General features: G+C 37.2%; 1 protein-coding gene across 4 annotated transcripts in view; it reads left to right on the top strand.

The window, feature by feature from the left end:
• Positions 1-22,137, top strand: part of LOC139689382 (protein gustavus-like) — a 148,252-nt gene extending 126,115 nt beyond the window's left edge. For all 4 annotated transcript variants that reach the window (XM_071586466.1, XM_071586464.1, XM_071586463.1 and 1 more), the window contains 6 exons: positions 1,844-2,084; positions 10,268-10,461; positions 11,919-12,104; positions 15,210-15,354; positions 15,800-15,958; positions 20,664-22,137. In XM_071586466.1, the coding sequence (XP_071442567.1) occupies positions 1,844-2,084; positions 10,268-10,461; positions 11,919-12,104; positions 15,210-15,354; positions 15,800-15,958; positions 20,664-20,860 (1,122 nt within the window). In that variant the 3' untranslated portion in view covers positions 20,861-22,137. The remainder of the gene's footprint in view (positions 1-1,843; positions 2,085-10,267; positions 10,462-11,918; positions 12,105-15,209; positions 15,355-15,799; positions 15,959-20,663) is intronic.
• The last annotated feature ends 295 nt before the right edge of the window (positions 22,138-22,432 follow it).

Genomic DNA, 22,432 nt, shown 5'->3' with positions numbered 1-22,432 from the left:
GTCTTATATCAAGTGTAACATTTGTAGCTACTTGGTCTCTGGACAAATAAAATGTATTATTATTATTATAGTGGCCTTCCTGGAGTCCTCATGCGAGCATTCAGCATTGCTTTTACAGGCCTTTTTTGCATGTAAAATGCCTTCATTACTGCACTAGAGCTCCCCCAGTAGACAACTTTCTAGGTTAAGGAGGAATGAATTTTGGCATTGTATTCCAGTTTCAAAGTCTCAAGTGAGGTAGATTGGACAAGTTTCATGATCATGTGTGTCCCAATGGCCATTTCATTGATTTTCATCAGCATTAGAATACCAGTCAAAGTACTTAAAGATAATCCCATAAATTTTGTGGAACTGGACTGGTGGATAGATTGATGTGAATATGCTCGGAGAAGAGGACTTGAAATAGGTGGATTCATTTTATTATGAAATTGTGGAAAACATGTTTTATTCTCATTCAATAGCAAGTTGTTTGACCTAAACCAGTTTGACATGTTTGTTAGAGTATGACGAGCAGAGGTGTTAACAGCCATTCAATTCTCTCTGATGCTTAATGTAGACATGTCATCAGCATATAATATTACTTCACTATTGGGTAAATGAATGTGAAGATTATTTATGAATATAATAAATATAAGTGGACCGAGTACCGAGCCTTGAGGTACTCTACAATTCGTTTCAACTAGGCTGGATATAAAAGTACTGGCACCAGACTTATGTTTGAGATTAATCTGAGCCATTTTTTCATAATTTCAGAGGTAAGATCCGACCCACAATAAAGCATTGCCTTAAATTCCAATACTGATTGATTTGGAGTAGAGTATGTTGTGGTATATGGTATCAAATGCTTAAGGTTATCAAAAAAATACCAATTATTTCTTTTTTATTATAAAGTCCCCAGATGATTTTATTAATTATTTGAAAGGCTGCAGTAATGGTAGACTTTCCCTTGCTATTAAGCCATATTAGGAAGAATGCAGAAGATTTTGTAAAAGTTGATAATAGCCTTTCAGATGTTAGATCCTCTTTTTTCCTTCTGTTGTTATATAATCTGCATTGAGTGTAGTTTACTGGGATATATCTTTCCTTTCTCTCCAAATTCAGGTATTTTTTCATATTGTTCTCCCACTCTTTAATTTCTCTATCGGTCTTTGCTTGGAAAGAATATGTTTGAATGCATTTGCAATATATTCTATCCTATAATAAATTTGTCAGCAATATGTTCCTTCTCAAGAATGCAGGATGTGTTAAATTGAGCCTTTAAGGCTATGTGAAACCTCCAATTCACCACATTCAACAAATGAAAGTTATATCTTGCTCATATTCCCTATGAGCAAAATAAGCAACTTACCAAAAATTGATTTTATGGTCGAAGCATAATAAGGAGAAAAGACCCTAGCAGTTCTAGTTCTATTATATTGTGTGAGATAAATTTCTTGATGATTATAGCCTTGTAGAAATTTATCCTGTAAGTTGCTCTCAGTATGAGAATATCAATTTTTGGCGGTCCGAATAGTTCTTCTATGTACATTTGTCATGCTCATTACTTAGTTTCATATAAAAAACTGCAGTAATTAACCTGACGGTTTTGGTTTAATAGCTGGAAGTAGAGCTTCAACCTAGTACCAAGCCCAATGGCATATGAAATTACTCATAGAACTAGTTAGCTCCTTTCCCTGTCCTATGATTTCCCATGTAGTCGTGGTTCCCAAATGATCACTCAGCTTGGGTGGAGCTGAGGATGCACAGAAGCGTGCCCGAGGATTAGTCTCTTATATAATTTAAAATATTTTTGAGAATTTTCATTAGTGATGAAACTTTTACATAATTTCTTAATTTCTTCCAGGAGTTATCTCCATTGCTAAACCCACCAATTCCTGGGGGTTCTGGAACTGGGAGCAGCAGCTTTGACAGCAGTGACAGCTGGTATCAGGAATATCCATCTCCCTGGGAGTTGCTCAGCTTGGTTCAACAGGCTGCTAGTAAAAGCCTCTTGCAAGGAACACTAGACAAAGGTGTGAGTCCATTACCCTCACATAGTGGCGCTGCTTGCAGCGGGGGAATGAACATGGGGCAAAACACATCAGGTGAGAGTAAAAAATAAACAGATTTTTAAATATTCAATTGTTTCTGGCTCAACCTTGTGGAAATTCATGTTAATGAAATTAAGAATACAAAGTAACTTTCCACTGTTCTTTATTAGCGTACAACCGGTTTCAACGCTCAAGCGTCAAGGTACCTGATGATGACGCTTGAGCGTTGAAACCGGTTGTACGCTAATAAAGGACAGTGGAAAGTTACTTTGTATTCTTAATTTCATAAACAGATTTTTTGTTGTCTGCAAAATAGTTGTGAAGCTTGTTTATTTTAAATTGTAGTGCTCAACAAAAAATATTGTACTGCCTTTTGTGGAAGGAATAATGAAACTGATGAATGACGAATTGTAGTGTGGAAAAGTAGCCTGTAGCAATAGAGTCAGTCATGATGTATCCCTGGCAGAATAGAGATGTCATGACAGCATAAGATGCTTAACATACCCATTATTCATCGATGGAGATTTAGGGCATTGCCACCAAGACCTTATCTGATTCAGTAAAACCAGATAAGTTATGTCAGTGATCTCAAGTGAGAGTTCTCTATTAAATTAGAGAAATGAGAGGAAAATAACTAAATGGTCTGGCTAGTCATAAAGTTCATGAATTTGATATCCATCGAGAGGCAGTGGGTATGAACTAAGTGGACTCGTTCTCTAGAATATTATCTATAACTCTAAAACCAATGTGGGAAGCATTGAGAAAAAGGTTAAAAGTGTTTCTTCAAAGATTAAAAATAATGCACCCATTTAGTCAGTTTGAATAACTGCTTTGTTAGTTTGTCAATTTATAATTTGTGTTTGCTGCTAAAGGTAGTTTGAGATAGCGTACTTTTTTTTCTATGATGGAGATGAGTTGCCACTTTTGGGTAAACTTATTATCATTGAATGAAGTTACCTGTGCATAGGACTGCACATCAGGTTGGGGGGATCCAGATATCTTAGGACAAACCCATTGGACTCTGAATGAAATTGAAATAATTTCTTTGAAACAAATCCATATCTCGAAGTTAGAATTTCCAAATTCTGCAGCTCAGTGACTGAACAACCACATGTAGTGCGACAAGAAATGAAATGCCAGGAGGTAAAAAAAGGTGAACATTTATTTATTCAAAGTTACAAATAACAAGCTGTAACATTGATATATTGATCTATTTAACTACATTAAATAACTTTTTCAATTAGGGATAACATCACCAAGGGGCAACAAAGCAGTCAGTAGGAAACCTGTGTTTTTTGGATTCATAGGTGCTTGCATATATTAGGTTCCTTGGGGGCATGGCTTATATTGGCAACAAAACAGGAGATACCTCCATTTTTAATGCATGGTTGAGAGCATCAATGAAGAAAGATTGTTTGTGCATTTTAGGTGTTAAGGGTATTTAAGATCTTCAGGCATTAAGTCATAATCAGTTTGCAAATTTTTGGAATTGGTTTGTAAAAATATCTTCAGTTGTTTGGGAGCATTTTTCCCAGTGTGTTTTTGAATAGAAATGAAAACCTTCAAAAGATTTGTGTTGATGAAATTGAATAGTTCATGGTCAGGTTTCCTTTAAAAATTTATTTTATAGCTTAAAGATTCTTTAGTCTATCTCCCTTTCTAATTTTATATTTTAATGCTTGCATTTTTGCCAGTCAAATTATTAGAATGGCAGGGCATCCAATGTTTTCCATATCTTCTTGTGATTCACTTATTCGCTGGGTAGTTTGTAAATAAAGTTTGTTTTTCCTAAGTTTTATGTATTTTTCATTCATGTTCAGTACATTTCTCTATCTCTTCATGTACGTGGCTGAATAAATACTTTTTATGAACTTAAGGTTTGATGCAGGTTTGGTTCAAATTTTATGGAACACTTTGATGCAATATAGCCTTGTACAATGGGCATAATTAGTTATATAATCTTTCTTTTAAAGTGAAAAGATTTTCCTATTTAAATGAATGTAAAACACGATAGTGCATGCCATGCTATGTACTAGGTTTATTCAAAGACATTTAATTTTTAGGATTGTGAATTATCTTCATTTTTGCTTGGAATCATGGAATGAACCCCCCTTGAATGCAAATTTAATTTGTAGAAAACAGGAAAGAATCAAAATAATTAGTTTATTAATTATGATACATTCCTAATTATTTTTTACTGGAAAACTATTTAGAGACATGTATCTTTGCAAATACTTCAGAATTTTGTTCACAAAAAACTTTTTAAAAATCTGACTTGTCATAATGAAAAACCTGTTGCGGCAGGTAACCCTCAGAATCAGTGAGCTTTTTTAGTCAATAATGAAGAGTTCTGACTTTGAGGAGGAGCGTCACTGTGTCCCACAATGCCATGAATGCTTATTCCTCTCTTGAACTTTTGAAACCACCCACTGCTTCCCTCAAATACTTCTTCTTTGTGTGTTGATTTTCTCGTTAATACTATCATCTTTCAATTACTTTTCGTCTATTCGTATGAGAAGCAAGCTTTCACTATCATTGAGATTATGTAACCATTTTATTGTTTATTCTTGTCCTTCGCATTGAATCATCCATCTCCTTAATTTTGTCTTTGTTCTTGAGGATGGTGCAAATCGTCAATGTTGACTGATTGTCTGTGCGTGCTGTCCCAGCAAGGCTCGCACATCATTCTACTTTTACAAAGATTTTAATTTTCATTTCTATGGTTATTTTTATTCCTTACGTGTCTGTTTTCTTGCACCTTTTTCTTCAGGGACATTTTTAAATATATGCACAAAATATTATTAAATGTTGCACAAAAATATTGCCGATGCCAAATATCCGAACACAGGTTTGGAAAAATGTGTAATCATTAGGCGCACTAAGATGCTAGCGGAACAAGTGCTAAACCCAAACTGAGGCAGCAGACACCCAATCAATCCCCTCTCCTCGTCACTTGTTATGCCAGCCAAGAGAGTCATTTTTAAAAGAATGCAGACTGCTAGCTATTCAAGGTGCTCATTAGGTGGGGTTCCATTGTATTACCATGGAATTTATATTGTAGCCTAGTTCTATATTTTAATGATTTCATACTTCTCATAGTCAATTTTAATGATTTTATGCTTCACTTCACATAGTCAATTTAGGTCCATTATAACCAGGGTCATCATTTAATGAAATTATTAGGTTGTAACTAAGTAGCCTAAGTTAATCTGATTTTCAATCTTTTCACTTGTTTATTGCCTTTTATTTCTAATGGTTTTAATTAAATTAAAAAACCTTTGGATGATGGGTGAGAGTGAGACGATTATTGAAACTTGATTCCCAAAATATCATGATGAGACATCATGATATTTTGGAGAAGTAACTGGATGATGGAGAAGAAAATTTGCTGGATGCTCACTGGCTGTTGCTAGAGTTAATTATAATTATTAAAATGAAAGCCAATAAAGTATGGTGGTACATAAGTAAGTAAGGGTTTTAGAAACTTTTGTGGGACATTCTGAATGAAAGAGGTTGATGAATATTTCTAGGGGTGGTTGAATCGAAGTGGTGTTGGTTGAAGAAGAGAAGGTGGTTGGAATTGTATAATTTCGTCATTATTATATATATATATATATGAACAGAGTGTTCACATACTATTGGATTTTTATTTTTTTATTGCTGTTATTGATTTATATTGTAGATATATTGATATTGATGCTATTAATAATATGGTTCCTAGATTGAATATTGTTTTTGATATTTTTTGTTTAACTTTGTGGAATTCCTTCATGATGAGGGTAAAATAGAAACTTAACACTTCCACAATAAAGATTTAATATTTCAAGACCATGGCTTTGATGCTGCGCAGTGTTGAAACCATGGTTGTGAAATTTTAAATTTTTATCGTGGAAGTGTTAAGTTTCTTTTTTACCCTAACCTTTGAGAAGATTTCCTTAAAACAGATGGATCATCTTGGTTGAGATTGTGGCAAAGCCTTCGGACAACATCTCTAAATGTTGATGGTCATGAAAAATATGTGTCAGACATTAGTGGAGCATAGTGTCCATCTAGGGGATGACAGCCATTAACTGCATTATTGCCTTTTGAAATCTGATGTATTTCATCTTTTATGATTAATACTGAATTACCCAATCTTTGAATAAATTATTCTCTTGCAATAGCAAATTCCCAATAAATCAATGAATGCTGCCGTAACGTATGGTGTACCACTAGCAATAATTCCCTAATGAATTCTTCATTGTGCAGGTTGTGGCAACTGAGTACTTTATTCACCCATACAATTACAAGTATTGCTTTATTTCTACCATTAATCCTGAGAATGCATGTTCTTACATGTGACAAACTACAGTTATGGAGCAGCAGAAGAGGTTTTAGTAGGTATTGAGAAAGTATTTTTTCATCAAAATGAGAAAAAAATAAGGTAATTACAAGTGGCTACAATTCAATTGTTGGAGAAGGAAAAAAGAAACTTGAAAATTCTGTGAAATCAGAACAAAGGAAGAGAGAGCCTGATAGAATTCATCTTATCGTATAAGTTAGCACTGGCTAACATCTGCTTCATTACCACAGACAAATATAATGCATGTGGAAAATTCTCAGTGCAAAATACAATGCATAAATTAAAAAAGGTTCCATGCATGAAGTGAGTAATGGGAGAGAAGGAAGTAACAACTGACCAAATGAAAATAGTGCACGGAGAGGGGGCTGGTTTAAATCATTCTTCTGTAGACAGTGGACTAACAATGGTGATGTTTCTTTCATTTTCAAGTCTAAAAAATTCTATAATGGAAAACCATAGCTGTCATTCCACAGCATTCATTTTAGACATGACCTGGGCATTGGCATTGAATGTCATCATCTGGTACTGCCTCTTGCAGACACCAGTCTTTATATATGTTGCACTGAGGAATGGAGGAGGGGTGGTTGGAAGGGGGTTGAGGGGGAGGATTTAGGCATTGTTTGTTGGAGGGTCAGTGAATGACTGCAGAATGAAGGAAGGGCAGGAAGCTACAGGAGCAGTTTTGTCAAATGGTGAAGAAATGTGGGGGAGGAGGTTGGCTGTGCATTGATGATAACAACGAGATCCGGAACAAAATGCAGCGATTAAAGGGGGAGAGTGGGGGAGGAAGTAGTGATTGTCTCATGTGGAGTGTGAGATGCACAATACTTCTTTCTCGGTGTTCTTCTTGGAGCAGAGACGGTTCAAAATTTTCAATTGTTCTAAAGCATCCAGCCTCTACCCTTTGCATTCCACGTGTAAAATTTCAATTTTAGTCACTTTTTTGTTGTATCCTAATAAATTTTTAGCAAAATGCAATGTAGACTTGCCGTTTCTCATGCAGGCTTGGTGCTCCTTCACTTGCACTTGAAATGTTCGGCCTGTTTGGCCAACATACGCTGTGTCATCTACATCTACATAATACCCCGCAAGCCGCCGCAAGGGCGTGTGGCGGGGGGTGTTAGGTAACCAACCGTAAAAAAGAAAAATACCACATGCAAAAAAACAAAACGGAAAATTACACCCACAGCAGCGCACACACTCATGCAAAAATCCCTTCATCCAATACTCATGCAAACACATATACCGAAAACAACTAAAAAACTGCACCCCATGATGCAGCACGAAAGCAATCCTACAACACGGAAGCAAGGACACAACAAGCAAGAAATTGAAACATCACTACCACATGAAAATGCACCACGAAACACTCTACCCCCAAAGAGTCTCTAAATGGCAGGGAATGCGACCCAACGTTGCAGGTAGCAGGAATTTGCCCCCGCGGGGAGGGACGAGGGATTGAAAGGGAAACTTAAAAACAGATGAACAGAACATGAATGAGGTCATTCGGAAAGAATGGGTTATTATAGCAAAACACATAAGGTTAGTGGAAGAGCATGCATTTAAATGCAACTAATTATTTTTTAGACGCTGAGGGTGGCAAGTGGAATTTTTGCTATCATTAACCCTGCAGTTGCTATCCCGTATTGTCCGTGGGAAGAAGGAGTCCTTGAGTCGGCTAGTTCTGGCATCTATTTCCCGAATTTTATATGCATGATCCAAGCGACTAATGTATGTAGGAGTTCGAATAATTTGCGAGACCTCGGTGGTGAAACATGCGGATCTAAATTTATTTAATAATTTCAATCTTGCATTGAATCATCTCTCAGCCAATGATTCCCACCCCAAATCCATGAGCATTTCGGTGACGCTTTGCGTTTTATCGTAGGAATTTTTTACAAAACGGGCTGCCCGGCGTTGAACCTTCTCAATTTCCCGAATGAGACCTTTTTCACTCGGATCCCACACGCTGCATGCGTATTCTAAATGAGGCCTTACAAGAGCGTGGTAACAACGTTCCTTGACCTTTGAGTCACTTTTGCCGACAATGCGTCTAATGAATCCCAATTTTTTTATATGCTTGACCGCAGACTTTATGTATGTGAGTCCCCCAAGTTAAGTCTTTTGTGAATGTGACACCTAGGTATTTTACCGTATCAACTACTGCTAGGTCACCTCCAGCTAATTTGTAAGAAAATCCCGTTGATCTTTTAAAGAAATTTACCACTGAACATTTATTATAATTTAGAGTCAATCCCCAGTTAGAACACCATTTAGTAATGCAATCTAAATCCTGCGCTAGAATAAAACGATCCTCATCCCCAGATATCTCCCGATAGATCACCGTGTCATCCGCGAACATCCTAATTTTACTTTTCACTTCGCGGTTTAAATCGTTAACAAAAATCAAGAAAAGCAACGGCCCGATCACACTTCCCTGAGGTACCCCCGACGTGACTCGAACGCTGTCGGAACTAGCGCCATCAAGGACCACCCTCTGTTCCCGCTCTGAAAGAAAATCTTTAACCCAACTTATGGCGCCCTTGTTTATACCCGCGACCTTTAATTTATGAATGAGTTTACCATGTGGGACCTTATCAAATGCCTTTTGAAAATCTAAGAAGATGGCATCCACTTGCCTACCTCTCTCACCAGATAAAAGTAAATCATGTGTAAATAATCCTAATTGGGTTTCGCAGGAGCGGGTTTTCCTGAATCCGTGTTGATTGTCACTTAAAAAGTTAATATTGTCTAGGTGTCTCATTATTGAACTGACAATTATGTGCTCTAAGATTTTGCAACAGATAGAAGTGAGAGATATAGGTCTGTAATTACTGGGATCCTCCCTGTCACCACTTTTAAAAATAGGCGTTATTTGCGCGGTTTTCCAAATCTTAGGTACTTTGCACTCTGTGAGGGATTTGTTAAATTTAAATTCAAGGTACGGGGCAATGTTTGGAGCTAAATGTTTTATCACCCTAGCTGGTATATTTTCGGGACCCGGGGATTTGTTGGGTTTAATCTAATTAGGGCAATTTTAGAATTCCTTGTTGGTCCATTGTTATTTTTTCCATGGGTGGAGTATGTATTGTTTCTTGGAGATATGCGGTGGCAACATCATTCGAGAAAACGCTTTGGAAGAATGAATTTAGGATGTTAGCTTTACCCTCGCTGTCTGTATGAATTATATTGCTACAATCCCTTAAGCAAGCCACGGTTTGTTTACTCCCATTTACTTCCCTAACATATGACCAGAAAGCTTTGTGGTCAGTGTCCAAGTGTGCTCGCAAAGTACTTTGCGTTTAAAGTCCAGTAAAGCGCTACGTAATTGTGTTTTGGTTTCAATTTTGGAGGATCTATATGTGTCCCATAATTGTTTATTCTCAGGGGATGATGTGTTCACGCCTGCCCTCTTTACCCTAGAGTGTAGCATTCTCTGCTTTCGAACTCACACTCACATGGTAACTCATAAACTTCACTTCCCCCCCTTCCATTTGGAAATTTGTCTTTTGATTGGGAAAGTAGGTTCCAGAGACTTAAGTTAGTTTAGTTAGCACTGGGTGAACTCTACCATCATCTACCAAACCGACCTTTGGGTTGAATACTTGGGTTAATGGTTTTTCTACCCAAACACCTATAATTAATACTATTGGTTATATTGATGTTGAAATTATGATTTAGCTAAATCTAATTTAAGTTTCATGTATTATTTGATCTTAATTCTGATTCATGATGAAATTTTGGTGAAGCTACTCTAATTATAAGATTAGATATTAAAAAAGAAAAATCTTTTGGTTAAAATAATTAAATGATTCATTTGAGTGGTTTCATTAGAAGAGCTAATATCCTTTCCTAATGGTTTTAACATCAAACTTAATTTTGTCTATATTAATAGCTCATGTCACAGCAGATAGCGTGAACAGGGAAAGTCCTCGGCTCTATAAACCAGTCATCCCTCGAGAACAGATTCACGACTACGAAAGGCCTCCAAGATTGGACTTCCTCCTGGACATGCCCCCAGCTTCAAGAGAAGGTCAACTGAAGCATGCCTGGAACAACGAAGATAGATCCTTGAACATATTTGTGAAGGTTAGTTAGAGTGCGCACGTATTTACATGAGAAGTAGCCGTGGCACATTACTTTTTATTGCTGGCATTGTTCAGAAGCACTTTTTAAAAATTTTAAGATAAAACCTTTTTCTTCTAATCTTTTAATTATGATGGCTGGTTAATAAAGGGTGAGCATGAATTTATTTGCCTAATTTATTGCGTAAAAGTTAAGGTCAATGGTGTATTGTTAGCTTCATGTGCAATATGTGTGTGGTATGGATTTCAATGATTGGCTCCAGTATTTTGTCACTGCCAACCTTTGCAATTTGAAATGTGTTCAGTTCATCTGTGACAATGATGGAGATAACACAAGATGAGCAATATTCTGAATTAAAATTTTGCTTTTGTATGAAAAAATCAGTAGCCCAGGCCTAAGTCATGCTGTAGGAGGCTTGTGGAGACTCTATCCTTCCTTGTGGCATAGCTAGAAGATTGTTCAAAATGTTGAAAGAAGAGAGACAACCAATTTCCCCAATTTCAAAAGGTGCACCTGGCATTCCAGTCATTACTTTTATGGAAATTGACATTAGTGCAGCTCCTGTCTCTTTGAGACAATATCATTTGACGGCACTATCGTTAATGTAGAAAATTTCATTGGGTGTCACCCACACATTGGAAACGGAAAAACGCTCATGGAATATATATGTGCATGGTGAGTTCCATGAAACCAATACAGCATCATGAATATCTGGAAAAATCAATGAGAAATGTCTTTCTCATCCTTTCTATAGTCTAGGCACAGCCCCATGTGGCTTTTTCCTGTTCCAATTTGTAAGAGCACCTTCATGGGAGCATTTGTGAACCTCAGAAGTAGGAGTGGGTGAACGGAACACATTTTGGCTTGCTATGGCTGCTACTGATGCATTGCTGGAGTCAAATCAATGAAAGATTTACGGCGTATACTTTTACATTACATTAACTCAACAATAGAGTATAAAATTAAATGTTTTCTAAATAAATTATGGGAGTAAGAAAATTTATGGCCACACTTAATTGGACAACCCTACCATATGCATTTCTCAATGTTTTTCTTATGCTCATAGCTCTGCCCCTATTTTTACCAGTTTTTTTAGTTCATTTACACTGATTCATGAATGTTGTTACTGAATAAATTGACTTCATAATGATGTTTTGGAAGTTAATCATCATCATGGACATCATTGTGCTTGGATAAATTATACCTCCTGCTGCTAATTGCAGATTTCCTGACTCAGATCAAGAGTGCATTTCCTTTACATTAACAAGCATTAATTTTTTACCAAGGACTTCTTGCAAATATTGAGACAAAATATTTGTGATAGTTTAATAGTTTTAGCTATTGAAAAGATTTAACATGATTAATTGTCTGTGCTAAATGGTTATTCTTCCTTTATTTATAATTGATTTTCAATTTTAGAGTTAGAGATCTGGGGGAATAATTTTCTTTGATTCTGTTAGGCGGATGATAAATTGACTATCCACCGCCATCCAGTGGCTCAGAGTACTGACTGCATTCGTGGGAAGGTGGGGCTCACCAAAGGCCTTCATGTGTGGGAGGTGTTTTGGTCCAACCGTCAACGAGGAACACATGCGGTGGTTGGAGTTGCAACACATGATGCCCCACTTCACTCTGTCGGCTATCACGTAATGTTTCTGTGCAATGTTGCAACCTATCATTATTTTGAATTGATTTTGATGTTGAAATTATTCAATGAAACAGATGGATCAGTCTTCATTTTGGTAAAGTTGTGGCCATTAGGCTCCTCTATTCAATGTAATTCAGATCAAAGCTGTTCTCTAAAAAAAAATGTAGTTAGGAATGTGATATGTTAATAAATACGGAAGTAGTTTGTTTTTACTAATAGAAAACCTATTCCCTGTGATCAAAGTACTTCAGTTTGCATTCATTTTACTTTTCATCAATGTGAAACAGTGTGGTCAAATATCTTAATGGAACTAGTTGTAGCCCTTGGACTGACTCTTGGAACTTTGTCTTTGTCAATATGGTTATTAGGTCATTTCTAATTTCTCCTAAAAAACTTGCTTAGCTTTCCTGCAATTGCTAAATATATATTCTTTTTGTTACCAGGAATTTTTGTATATTTTTCTTCAGGATAAAAAATATTAACTGACAAGCGAAAGTGTTCCTTTTAAAACAACATTGCTTTCATATGAGGTATCTCCCTGGAGTAGTGAGAGTGATATTTTTTCACTGCTGCTGGGATGCCTCCCTGGGTTAGTTGAGCTGGAGGATGAGTAGATGGATGTCTTCGGCCAACTTTTGGTCCTCATTAGTTAAATGCAAATCATTTGTGGGAGCATTGTTTGAAGAACTGAATTGGTGTTTTCCTTGTTTCACAGGATAAAACAAAGTTCAATTGAGTGATTTTTACAATGAAATTTTGCATTAAACTTGGAAAATTATATCCACAATCAGTTTAAATGGTTGAGATAGTTTATGGATGAGATGCCCTATCTCAGGCACAAATTTACCAGGGGCACAAAAACTCAATGAGCTGTCTTCACTGCATCCTCTTCAAACTAGAAAGGGGATGCATTGAAGATGAACAATAATGAATAACCCCTTTGTCATTAAGATCTGATGAATGGGTGACCTGGTTCAAATCTGTTGTGCACACAAGCAATTGGATATGAGACTGAGTGCTGATGAAGTGGCTTTACCAATATCTGTCAGCCATCAAGTTCTCACTGAAAATTTTTGAGAAAAGGTTGTGTGAGTCTGCCTCCAGGTCACCTCTTATGGATTCTCCATCATAGCAATACTCACTGCACTGCCGACCTGGTTAGCGGAGTATGATTTCTCTATGGTACCCATATTCAAATCACTCCACAAGAGACTCATTTTGGAACAATGAGAACTTGCAAGATACTGTGACAAGTACTCTCAAAAACCTTAGATAAATATACTTTACACTTTCAGGCTTCACTTCATTGAATTGATTGATGTCCATATTAACTGAGTGTGCAATTTTCCACAGATTTTATTTTACCATACATTAAATTTTACTGACTTGTGGAATGATAAGGTGCAAGTTGCACACACAGCTGTTGATTATATACCCTTGGGACAGAAGAAAGGGGGGGTAAGTTGAAGGTAGTAGTTCAGGTTTTTTGGGAAGTCAGTGGTCGTAATTTTTTTCGATCAAGGGAAGGAAAGGCAGTTGTGCCTTGGTTCTTTATATATATAACCATGAACACAGTAATCAACCCGAAGGTCAGTTTTGTAGGTGATGGTAGAGTTCACCCAGTACTAAGCCCAACGGCGTGTGAAATTCACACATCAGGGTAGGGGGGCCAGTTCCTTTCCCTGTGCCGGTTATGGTTTCCCAGGAAGGACTGGTACCCGAAAAATCACATAGCTTGGGTGGAGCTGCAGGTGCCCAGAGTGCCTTGCCCGGAAATCGAACACAGGACCCTCTGGTCAGTAGTCCAATGCTCTACCCCCTGGACTTCCGAGACCCTTTTATACATATATATATATATATATATATACATATATATATATATATATATAATATATATATATATATATTTATTTATTTATACACATATATATAATGGGCTGACACAATATAACACAAATAGAATAGAATAGCAGCATTTAAAAGGACTGCCAGTCTCTCTTGAAGAAGGCCTCTGAGAGGGCCGAAAGCTCAAACAATTTACCGTGTGAGTGTCCTTTTAAATGTTGCTATTCTATTCTATTTGTTTTATATTGTGTCAGCAGCCCATTATTGTGCCGCTCGTGTGAGTTTTTCCATACAATCGTTATATATATATATATATATATATATATTTGTCTTATATATATATATATATATATATATATATATATATATATATATATATATATATATATATATTGTCTTATATATATATATATATATATATATATATATATATATATATGAATGTGTGGGTAGCGGCAGTCCAGGGGGTTGAGCCTTGGACTACTGACCATAGGGTCCCAGGTTCAATGCCCGGGCAAGTCCCTGGGCACCTGCAGCTCCACCCAAGCCATGTGATTTTTTGTGTACCAGATCTTCCTAGGAAACTATAACCAATGGGAGAGAAACTGGCCCCCCTATCCTGATGTGTGAAGTTCATATGCCATCAGGCTTAGTTCTTGGTGAACTCTACCATCACCTACCAAACCGACCTTCAGGTTAATTACTGTGTTTATGGTTATTATGTGTATTTATGTATCTTACACTTTTATTTGTTAAAAAAGGTGTTTGATTAAGTTGATCATGAATTATAATGTAGTTAGGTTGGATCCTTTAGGGCATTGATGACTCATTGACGAATGTTTTATTTTTTCATAAAATGAGCAAAAATTGTTTGTTAATGTAAGTATTTCCTGGAGCTCAATTTCGGATGAAAATCAATTGGTGCAACATGTATGAACAAAACCTGAGAGGGTTATGCCAAGAAATGGCAATTTTATTTGTTGAACTGACATGAATGAACCAGTGGCAAATACCATTGCAGAAATACATGTTCAAAGCTTTAGAATGATTCTCTTTAACTTTTTACTTTAGTTGATGAATTTTGGTGCATGGAATACATCCCTATCTTCTGCATATCAAAGTTATCTCTGCTATTTTTGAAACATTTTCTTCCCTCAAAACCTTTGAGCCGGTTGCCGTGCACTAAATAAAGCATGACTGTATTTTCAAATTCCTATAGAGGGTTTAATTTGAAAGAGGGAATTCTACTTCTTTGTAGAGCTTAGTTGGCAGCAGTGAAGAATCATGGGGCTGGGACCTTGGCCGTAATAAGTTATACCATGACTCAAGGAACAATCCTGGAATTACATATCCAGCCTTATTAAAACCTGATGAGACATTTGTTGTGCCTGATAGATTCCAAGGTATGATATCCTTTCATTATCCAAAATGTGATGGTATTGTTTTTAAATCCTTTTATCTCACTGTGTGCTCTACTGAAGAATTGATCATCGAGCTTAAATATCTGCTACTCATTGATGTGATAGAATGAATTCAATGCAGATGTTACCTTTAAAAACCGTTCTGCCCTCATATAAATCAGCTGTTGACATATATAGTAACATGCTGGTAGTTCTTCTTTGTATACTTGAATCTCACTCTTCAAATCATTTGCCATAATATCTCATTAATTGCTTTATTATATGAATTTCATTTTTTTAATGCTCCATGACCCCAATCATTGAAATGTTGAAATACACTTCTTCACCACTTAGAGCATCATAAAGCAGGTGTTCTCTTCCACTTAGACGAGTACGTATATTTTAGTGACTGAATGTATTCTGTACAATAATGTTTAATTTTTTTCAGTGGTTCTGGATATGGACGAAGGCACGTTAGCTTTTGTGGTTGATGGCCAATACCTTGGCGTTGCTTTCCGTAATTTAAAAGGCCGAAAACTCTACCCTATAGTCAGTGCTGTTTGGGGGCACTGTGAAATCACAATGAAGTATATTGGTGGTCTTGATCGTGAGTTTTAATTCTCATTTTAACTAATCAGCATGCTTGAAGTATCCTTCTCTTAGATCTCAATTTTGTCATATTGTGCATGATCACTTTGTTTTTAACTTAATGTCCGAATTTCATGAAACTCCTTGTTTTGGCTTGAAAGTGTTGGGAATTCATGGTTGGCCGTGTACTATGGTAGGCATTCCTTTGCATACTCACACTCCTCTCCAGCCCTTCTTTGAACACTAGAATGGCTGACTTTGGAATTACCATCTAATTACAGGAGCTCATATAGACCGCTCCTTGAAACAATACACACGCAGTACTATTTAGGGGAGGTGACTGACTGCTGAGGTTATTTGCGCCATAGGGGATGGACGGGAAAGGATGAAGGGTGGAGAGAAACCCGGCATCGGCACTAGCCTACTCTTTACGAAAGGCACCAAGGGGTCCGCAGCTTAACGTCCCATCAGACGGACAGCACAATCACTCAAAGTGCCCTCCACAAAGCATCTCAAGTAGGGATCGAGATACCTCTGAAAAATATTCAACATCGCCGGGATTTGAACCCGAGCCCTCTGGGTGAGAAGCCAGTACGATAGCCACCGCACCAATCCCGATCCCCACAATACACATGTTTATTCCATTTATGTTTGTGTGTGTTTATGTTTCCTCTGATTATTTGTTCCTGGCAATTATGAGTTATGATTCGTATGTATGATTTTACTTTGTGTTTGCGTGGCAATTAGTACGTGTGCATGTGCTATGCTCATCCCTCATACCTGCACATCAGAGTAATAGGTGCTCATGTAAGGCCCTGTTGTTTTTTATGCACAATGAGCCTGGTTAGTTTGGTGGTTGATTTACCTATCCTTCTATTTTTCATTTTTACTAACTATGACTGTACCTGAGATTGACCATCAAATATGTTTAAATATGTAAGAGGCAGTTCCTGTTCTTCATTAATGATGTTTTTGTATTAGTGTAGTTTTTGGTATTTTCATTTCTCAATCATACAGGGCTGTTAGTTTTGTTCTTGTAATCTTTCATTTTGTGCCTCGGGAGACGTAGTGATGGATAGTTGGCCATAAGCAGCGCTGTCTCATTTCCTTGCATGATGTGGTTATGTGTGTGTGACATGAGCCACCTGCCATTCATGGCCGAAGCAGCTGTGGGAGGAGATGGGGACAAGGAGAGGGAGTCACGGAGGGATGACTGGTTGGTGAAACAGAAAGGTTTTCATAATTGTGAGGAATCTTTTGGTGGCCAGTATTATTGGAGGATTTACGTTTCCTTGATGAGGTGAATCATGAACATGAAGCAGTGGCTTGTCAGATGTTCCACTGCACTGCTTCCCATTCTGGCTCCGAGTTTCAACACTGTGGTGGAAACCACCCCCAGCCATGTGATGTCATGCCATTATTCTCCTTTCTCCCTCTCCTCACATCCCGTCCATTTCAAAATTTTCATAAACTATAGTTTTAACATTTCATATAAGACGCAACCTTGTCTAGAATCAGTTCCATAATGTTTTGGGCATGGAGCTGCCATCATCACATGTTTAAGATCAAGAAAACCTGAGATATTTCTGGGAAACTATTGACCTTGAAAGTTGAATAAACTTTATTTTGAGGCAAAACTGTTGGTTGAATGTTCTCATAATTTCCTCTTTTGATGTCGTGGGAGCAATTATTGATCTATGCTCATGTTAACCAGTTTTTATTCTATTGCTCATCAGAGTTCCATTGTTTTTTGATATTGTTAAACATGGGTTTGATTGGTGATTTAACTGTTGTTCTGTTCTAAATAATTTTCCCCAATTTATGTTATCTTTTTATTAATCTCTGTCATCTCATAGATGGTCAAGGGAAAGGTGGGTATGTTTGGGCATTTGAGGTTCCCACTCTCACTAGCGTAAAACATTCCTTTTGGGCTCATCCATCTGTCCATAGTGTAGGTGAATCAGAACCATTTAAGTAAGCAGTATACTCTGGGGATTACATCAATAAATGTATTTTTCCTTTGGTGTAATGTACAAGGGGGGTGTGGTAGTCCATGGTTAGAGCAGTGGACTACTGACCAGAGGGCCCACCATAAGGGTTCACCTTAAGCCTGTCGATGTCTTTGAGTGTCCCGAGTCTTGGCCAATTTCTATCTTGATTCTTTAGTTAATTATTGCCAGATCTGTTACATCATAGCTGGGGACTTCTTCCCCACCCATCTCTCTGCTTTCTTGGCACTGACTTGTATGTGGTCGTAGGCTTCCTTGTTTACAAAAAAAAGAAACTCTACCTGCAGTGCCTTATCATCAGGACTCGGGATTCATGGTGCTGGACACCTCAACTCCAGATGCTCTCCTTGTAATGCTGTTCTATGAAGGATGACCACCCTTCACATCCTCCTGGGTTCCACCCATATCTTTTCTTTTTGCTTATTTTCCCATTATTTCCATTGTAACTTGTACCCTTGTGCATCTTTTCATCCTCCATTCATGCTTGCCACAAATGTCACCAAATTGATTTTTTTGTTCTGTGATACACTTGAAGGCTTTGTGATCTGCACGATCAAAAGTGTCTTCTAATGATACAATTGATAAATATTTATTTCTTTTGCTACCAATCTTCGTTTCCTTTAATTCAAATTCTCATAATAATGAAATTAAGAATACAAAGTAACTTCCCACTGTCCTCTATTGGCGTACAACTGGTTTCAACGCTCAAGCGTCATCATCAGGTACTGATGATAAGGTACCTGATGATGACGCTTGAGCGTTGAAACCGGTTGTACGCCAATAGAGGACAGTGGAAAGTTACTTTGTATTCTTAATTTCATTAACATGAATTTCCACAAGGTTGAGCCAGGAACAATTGAATATTTCAAATTCTCATGTTTGATGCATAGCAAGAGCAGGTCAGTTATTGTACTTAAATTAGAAGCAGCTGATGGTGGATGTTACCTAGTGTGTAATTGTTAAGGTAGCAATAAATGCAATTGGTTTTTGTAGGCCAGGGTAAATAGTATGAGGGAAGGGATGTGATTGTTGATGAACACCTTTGTGGCCTTTTCTGGTATTTATTGGGAAGGGAATGTAGAGCCAAGCACCGATCTTAACTCCTCTGTTGCAAATTACCTTTTGGTAATAGACTCATTTAGGCCATGGGAAATTATTCCAGTGGAGAAGGGTTTCATTTTATAATCTCATGAGTCACACATTAGCATTTATTAGTTAAGATAATTATACTGAAATTGGTGTGTGTATATACGTATGTGATGATTGTTATTGCAGATGTATTGGTCACAAGCAGAAATATTGATACTAGAACAAAGGAACATAGTCATTGTTTTAAAAAACATGACACAACATCATGCTTTGCCAAATACTCATGTTATCACTGTCATTTCAGCAATTTTGGGCCTGTTATTTTACGGTTTTTTAACAAATGACAGAACTTATTGGAATAATTTAATATTGTGGATTCCTCAGCTAATTTTAAACTTTGAAATGCACTTGTTTTCTGTGCCTCGTCACTTCACCTCAGCATTGCCAATCCTCCTCCCCCCTGGTCTACAACCGTGTAACTACTACATGCTAGCTGACCTTAACTTTGTGTTGATTACACCAGCCCCTTTGGCCGACATGTCAGAGTCATAGTACCCAAAAACAACCTCAACCTCCCTCCCCTTCCCGCTTCTCTCCTTCCCCACCAATCAATACCAACATAGGCCACAATTATTCCCACAGCCACCTGCCTGTCCCCACCCTCATTCCTTTGTTTAGAATCCATGACTATCACCGAGTGGCATAGGAAACACTGTCCTCCATTTGAATTCCCTGTCACTTTGTTGCTTTAAAATGGTGTAATCTTGCATATGCATGCTTGCAATACCATGAGAAATGTAGGATGCTGGTATTGCATGTAATCATTTTCAATAACCCAAGTATGTAGCATATATTTACAATACTGTGACTATTTAAGCACCTAGCATTCTTTGCTCTGTGCTTGCATGCATTTTCTTAGCTAAATAGTATGTTTAAGCAAATTCAGATTTTCAGAAGTAGATACTATTTTGAAATGCAAAATTTTCAGAGATGCACCTGCTCCTTCCTTCCACGGCGACTCTTGTGGCAATCCTGTTGCCAGTGGATGAGTGTAAATGCATACTTGGCCACCAGACTCATGCTTGCCTAGTGAAATGTTGATTAAGGATGTGGTTCATTGTGTGTTAATGGATGGCATTTTCATTTAACAGATTTCATAGAAAAATATTTTCTTAAAATAAAGTTTAGCATCTAACATAAAATCCAGTAAGTCCATTCACAACAATTAATCATAGGGAATAAAGTTTTTGAAATATAGACATAGTAATGAAATAAAAAATACTTCATGGTTTTCCACGTTTCAAATTTAATAAATCTCCGCTGTATTCAATGCTGCTGTGTTATAATCGAGAGGTCTACCAGTGTCCATGAGTGGCAAACATCTCATTTAGACCTTTTATGCCATAATGTTCCAGCCATCATGATATTATGCTACACCAACCCCCTTACCTTCCCCTCCCATTTCCTCACTCAATATGCTACTATCCTGTTTTGAATTGATATTATATATGCGGATCTGTACGTAATTTGTGTTCATGCTAAAACTGAAAATTATTAAAACATGCCTTAATACTTCATATTCCACTCAACCATGATTAAATGATTAAAAAACTGTTTTTTTTTAAGCTGAGCCACTGCCCTTGATGGATTTCTGCCGCCGTGTTATTCGAAAGAAACTGGGAAAAGAGAATATTGAAGAAAAGACAGAGCAGTTGGTCCTGCCGCAAGCAATGAAAGAATACCTCCTTTATCGAAATAGGATGGTAGTCCAAGATGGAGGCACCCCAGCCTCCTCCCCACCTGCTAATGCTTCAATGGTTTAACACTGTGCTCCATCCCCATATTTGAAGCCTAGCTGTCAGTTCCCATGAATCAGTGGAAAGGGACTAGAAGTGGAAGGGACAATTGTCAAAGTATAAACTGCAAAACTGTTGCATTTCATGGGCCATATGTGTGTTTGTGTGTTTACTGGGAAGAATGTGTCCAAAGTAATGAGAATACTGTAAAACTATAGGGTGAGAAGTAATGCATGAAAATTGGGATCAAAAGGTATAGGTTTATTAACGATTCTGATTTATGAAATGCACATTGCCTTCAAAGAATCTCATTCCTCATTTGTGCAGTGTCTCTTGAATGCTTTAAAATCATTTGGATAACTATGGTTCAGTGCTCTTTGAAGTCTAGCAGTCTGTTCCCATGAACAAGTGGAAAGAGACTAGAAGTGGTGGGGGAGGGGGAGTACAAAGATGTAAACTACTAAGCTTTGTTGCATTTCATGGGCCAGATGTGTGTTCGTGTTTACTGGGAAAAATGTGTCCAAAACAGTAAGAATACTGCAAAAGTAAGTGTGGGACCCTAAGCATGAAAGATGGGATCAAAAGGTATAGAGTTATTAATGATCCTCATTAATGCAATGCACGTTTCCTTCAAAAAAGTATAATTTCTCATAAGTGCAGTGTTAATTGAATGCTTAAAAAGCATTTGGATAAGTATGGTGCAGTTCAGACAATGGTTAAAATATCTTGACAGAAGGTTGGGTGGCAGTAAGTTATTTTAAAATACAGAGCTGAATCAGTAAGGGTATGTATCATGTACAGCCCCAAACTTGGAAATGAAAATGGCTGTAACATGAATTTGGTTTATAAGTAAACACTTGCATAGCATTAACTGATATTTTCATATCTCTTTCCTCTGGCCTTTGTGTATTGTCATTGTCTTGGACCAGTTACATGTTGGTTTTTGGTCTTCAAATTCACTAGGCAGTGGGCAATTGACTGAGAGATTGGATGTGCCAAAATTTGCACCCAAAATGATTTCCGTTACAGAATTATAAACCTTGAAAAAAATAACTGGAAAACCTTTTTGCTGCCATAGTATTTCATCTAAACCTGGGCTTGAAAAAATATTCAATGGATTTTGTAGTGAATTTGTGTTGTTTCCACATTTTTTCAGGGCTTAGCAATACTTTAAGTTGCTCAACTGGAAGATGTTCCCTGATTTTAAAACGGGTTCATAGATGTGTAAAACAAAAGACTTTTTTTGTACAATTCATATGAGGTGAATGTAAAAATTTTAAGTGGAATGTAAAAAATCAAATTTTTCATTTGTTTCTATCTACATGTGTACAATTCCTTCATGAGTACCTATAATCTTTTTGACGTGAAAGTGGCAGGAGGTTCATTGCATGAGTATGTATAAGCATAAGTAAATGGACCTAATTTAAGGTGCTTGCTCATTCATTTATATGTGAGCATACATGACTGTGCACATGAGTGTGTGTTGGGGTGTACATTGGGGTGTCTCTTAATTTTTTTCACTCTTGAATTTTCAAATGAATGCCCTTTATATGTGTTCATGTGCACCTAAAACAATGTTCTGGTAAGCATTTTGAAGAT

Source organism: Hetaerina americana, unplaced genomic scaffold (genome assembly GCF_022747635.1).
Source record: "Hetaerina americana unplaced genomic scaffold, ioHetAmer1.1.p SCAF_23, whole genome shotgun sequence".
In the NCBI taxonomy this organism is placed as follows: Eukaryota; Metazoa; Arthropoda; class Insecta; order Odonata; family Calopterygidae; genus Hetaerina; species Hetaerina americana.
This window is presented reverse-complemented; position numbering and strand designations above follow the sequence as displayed.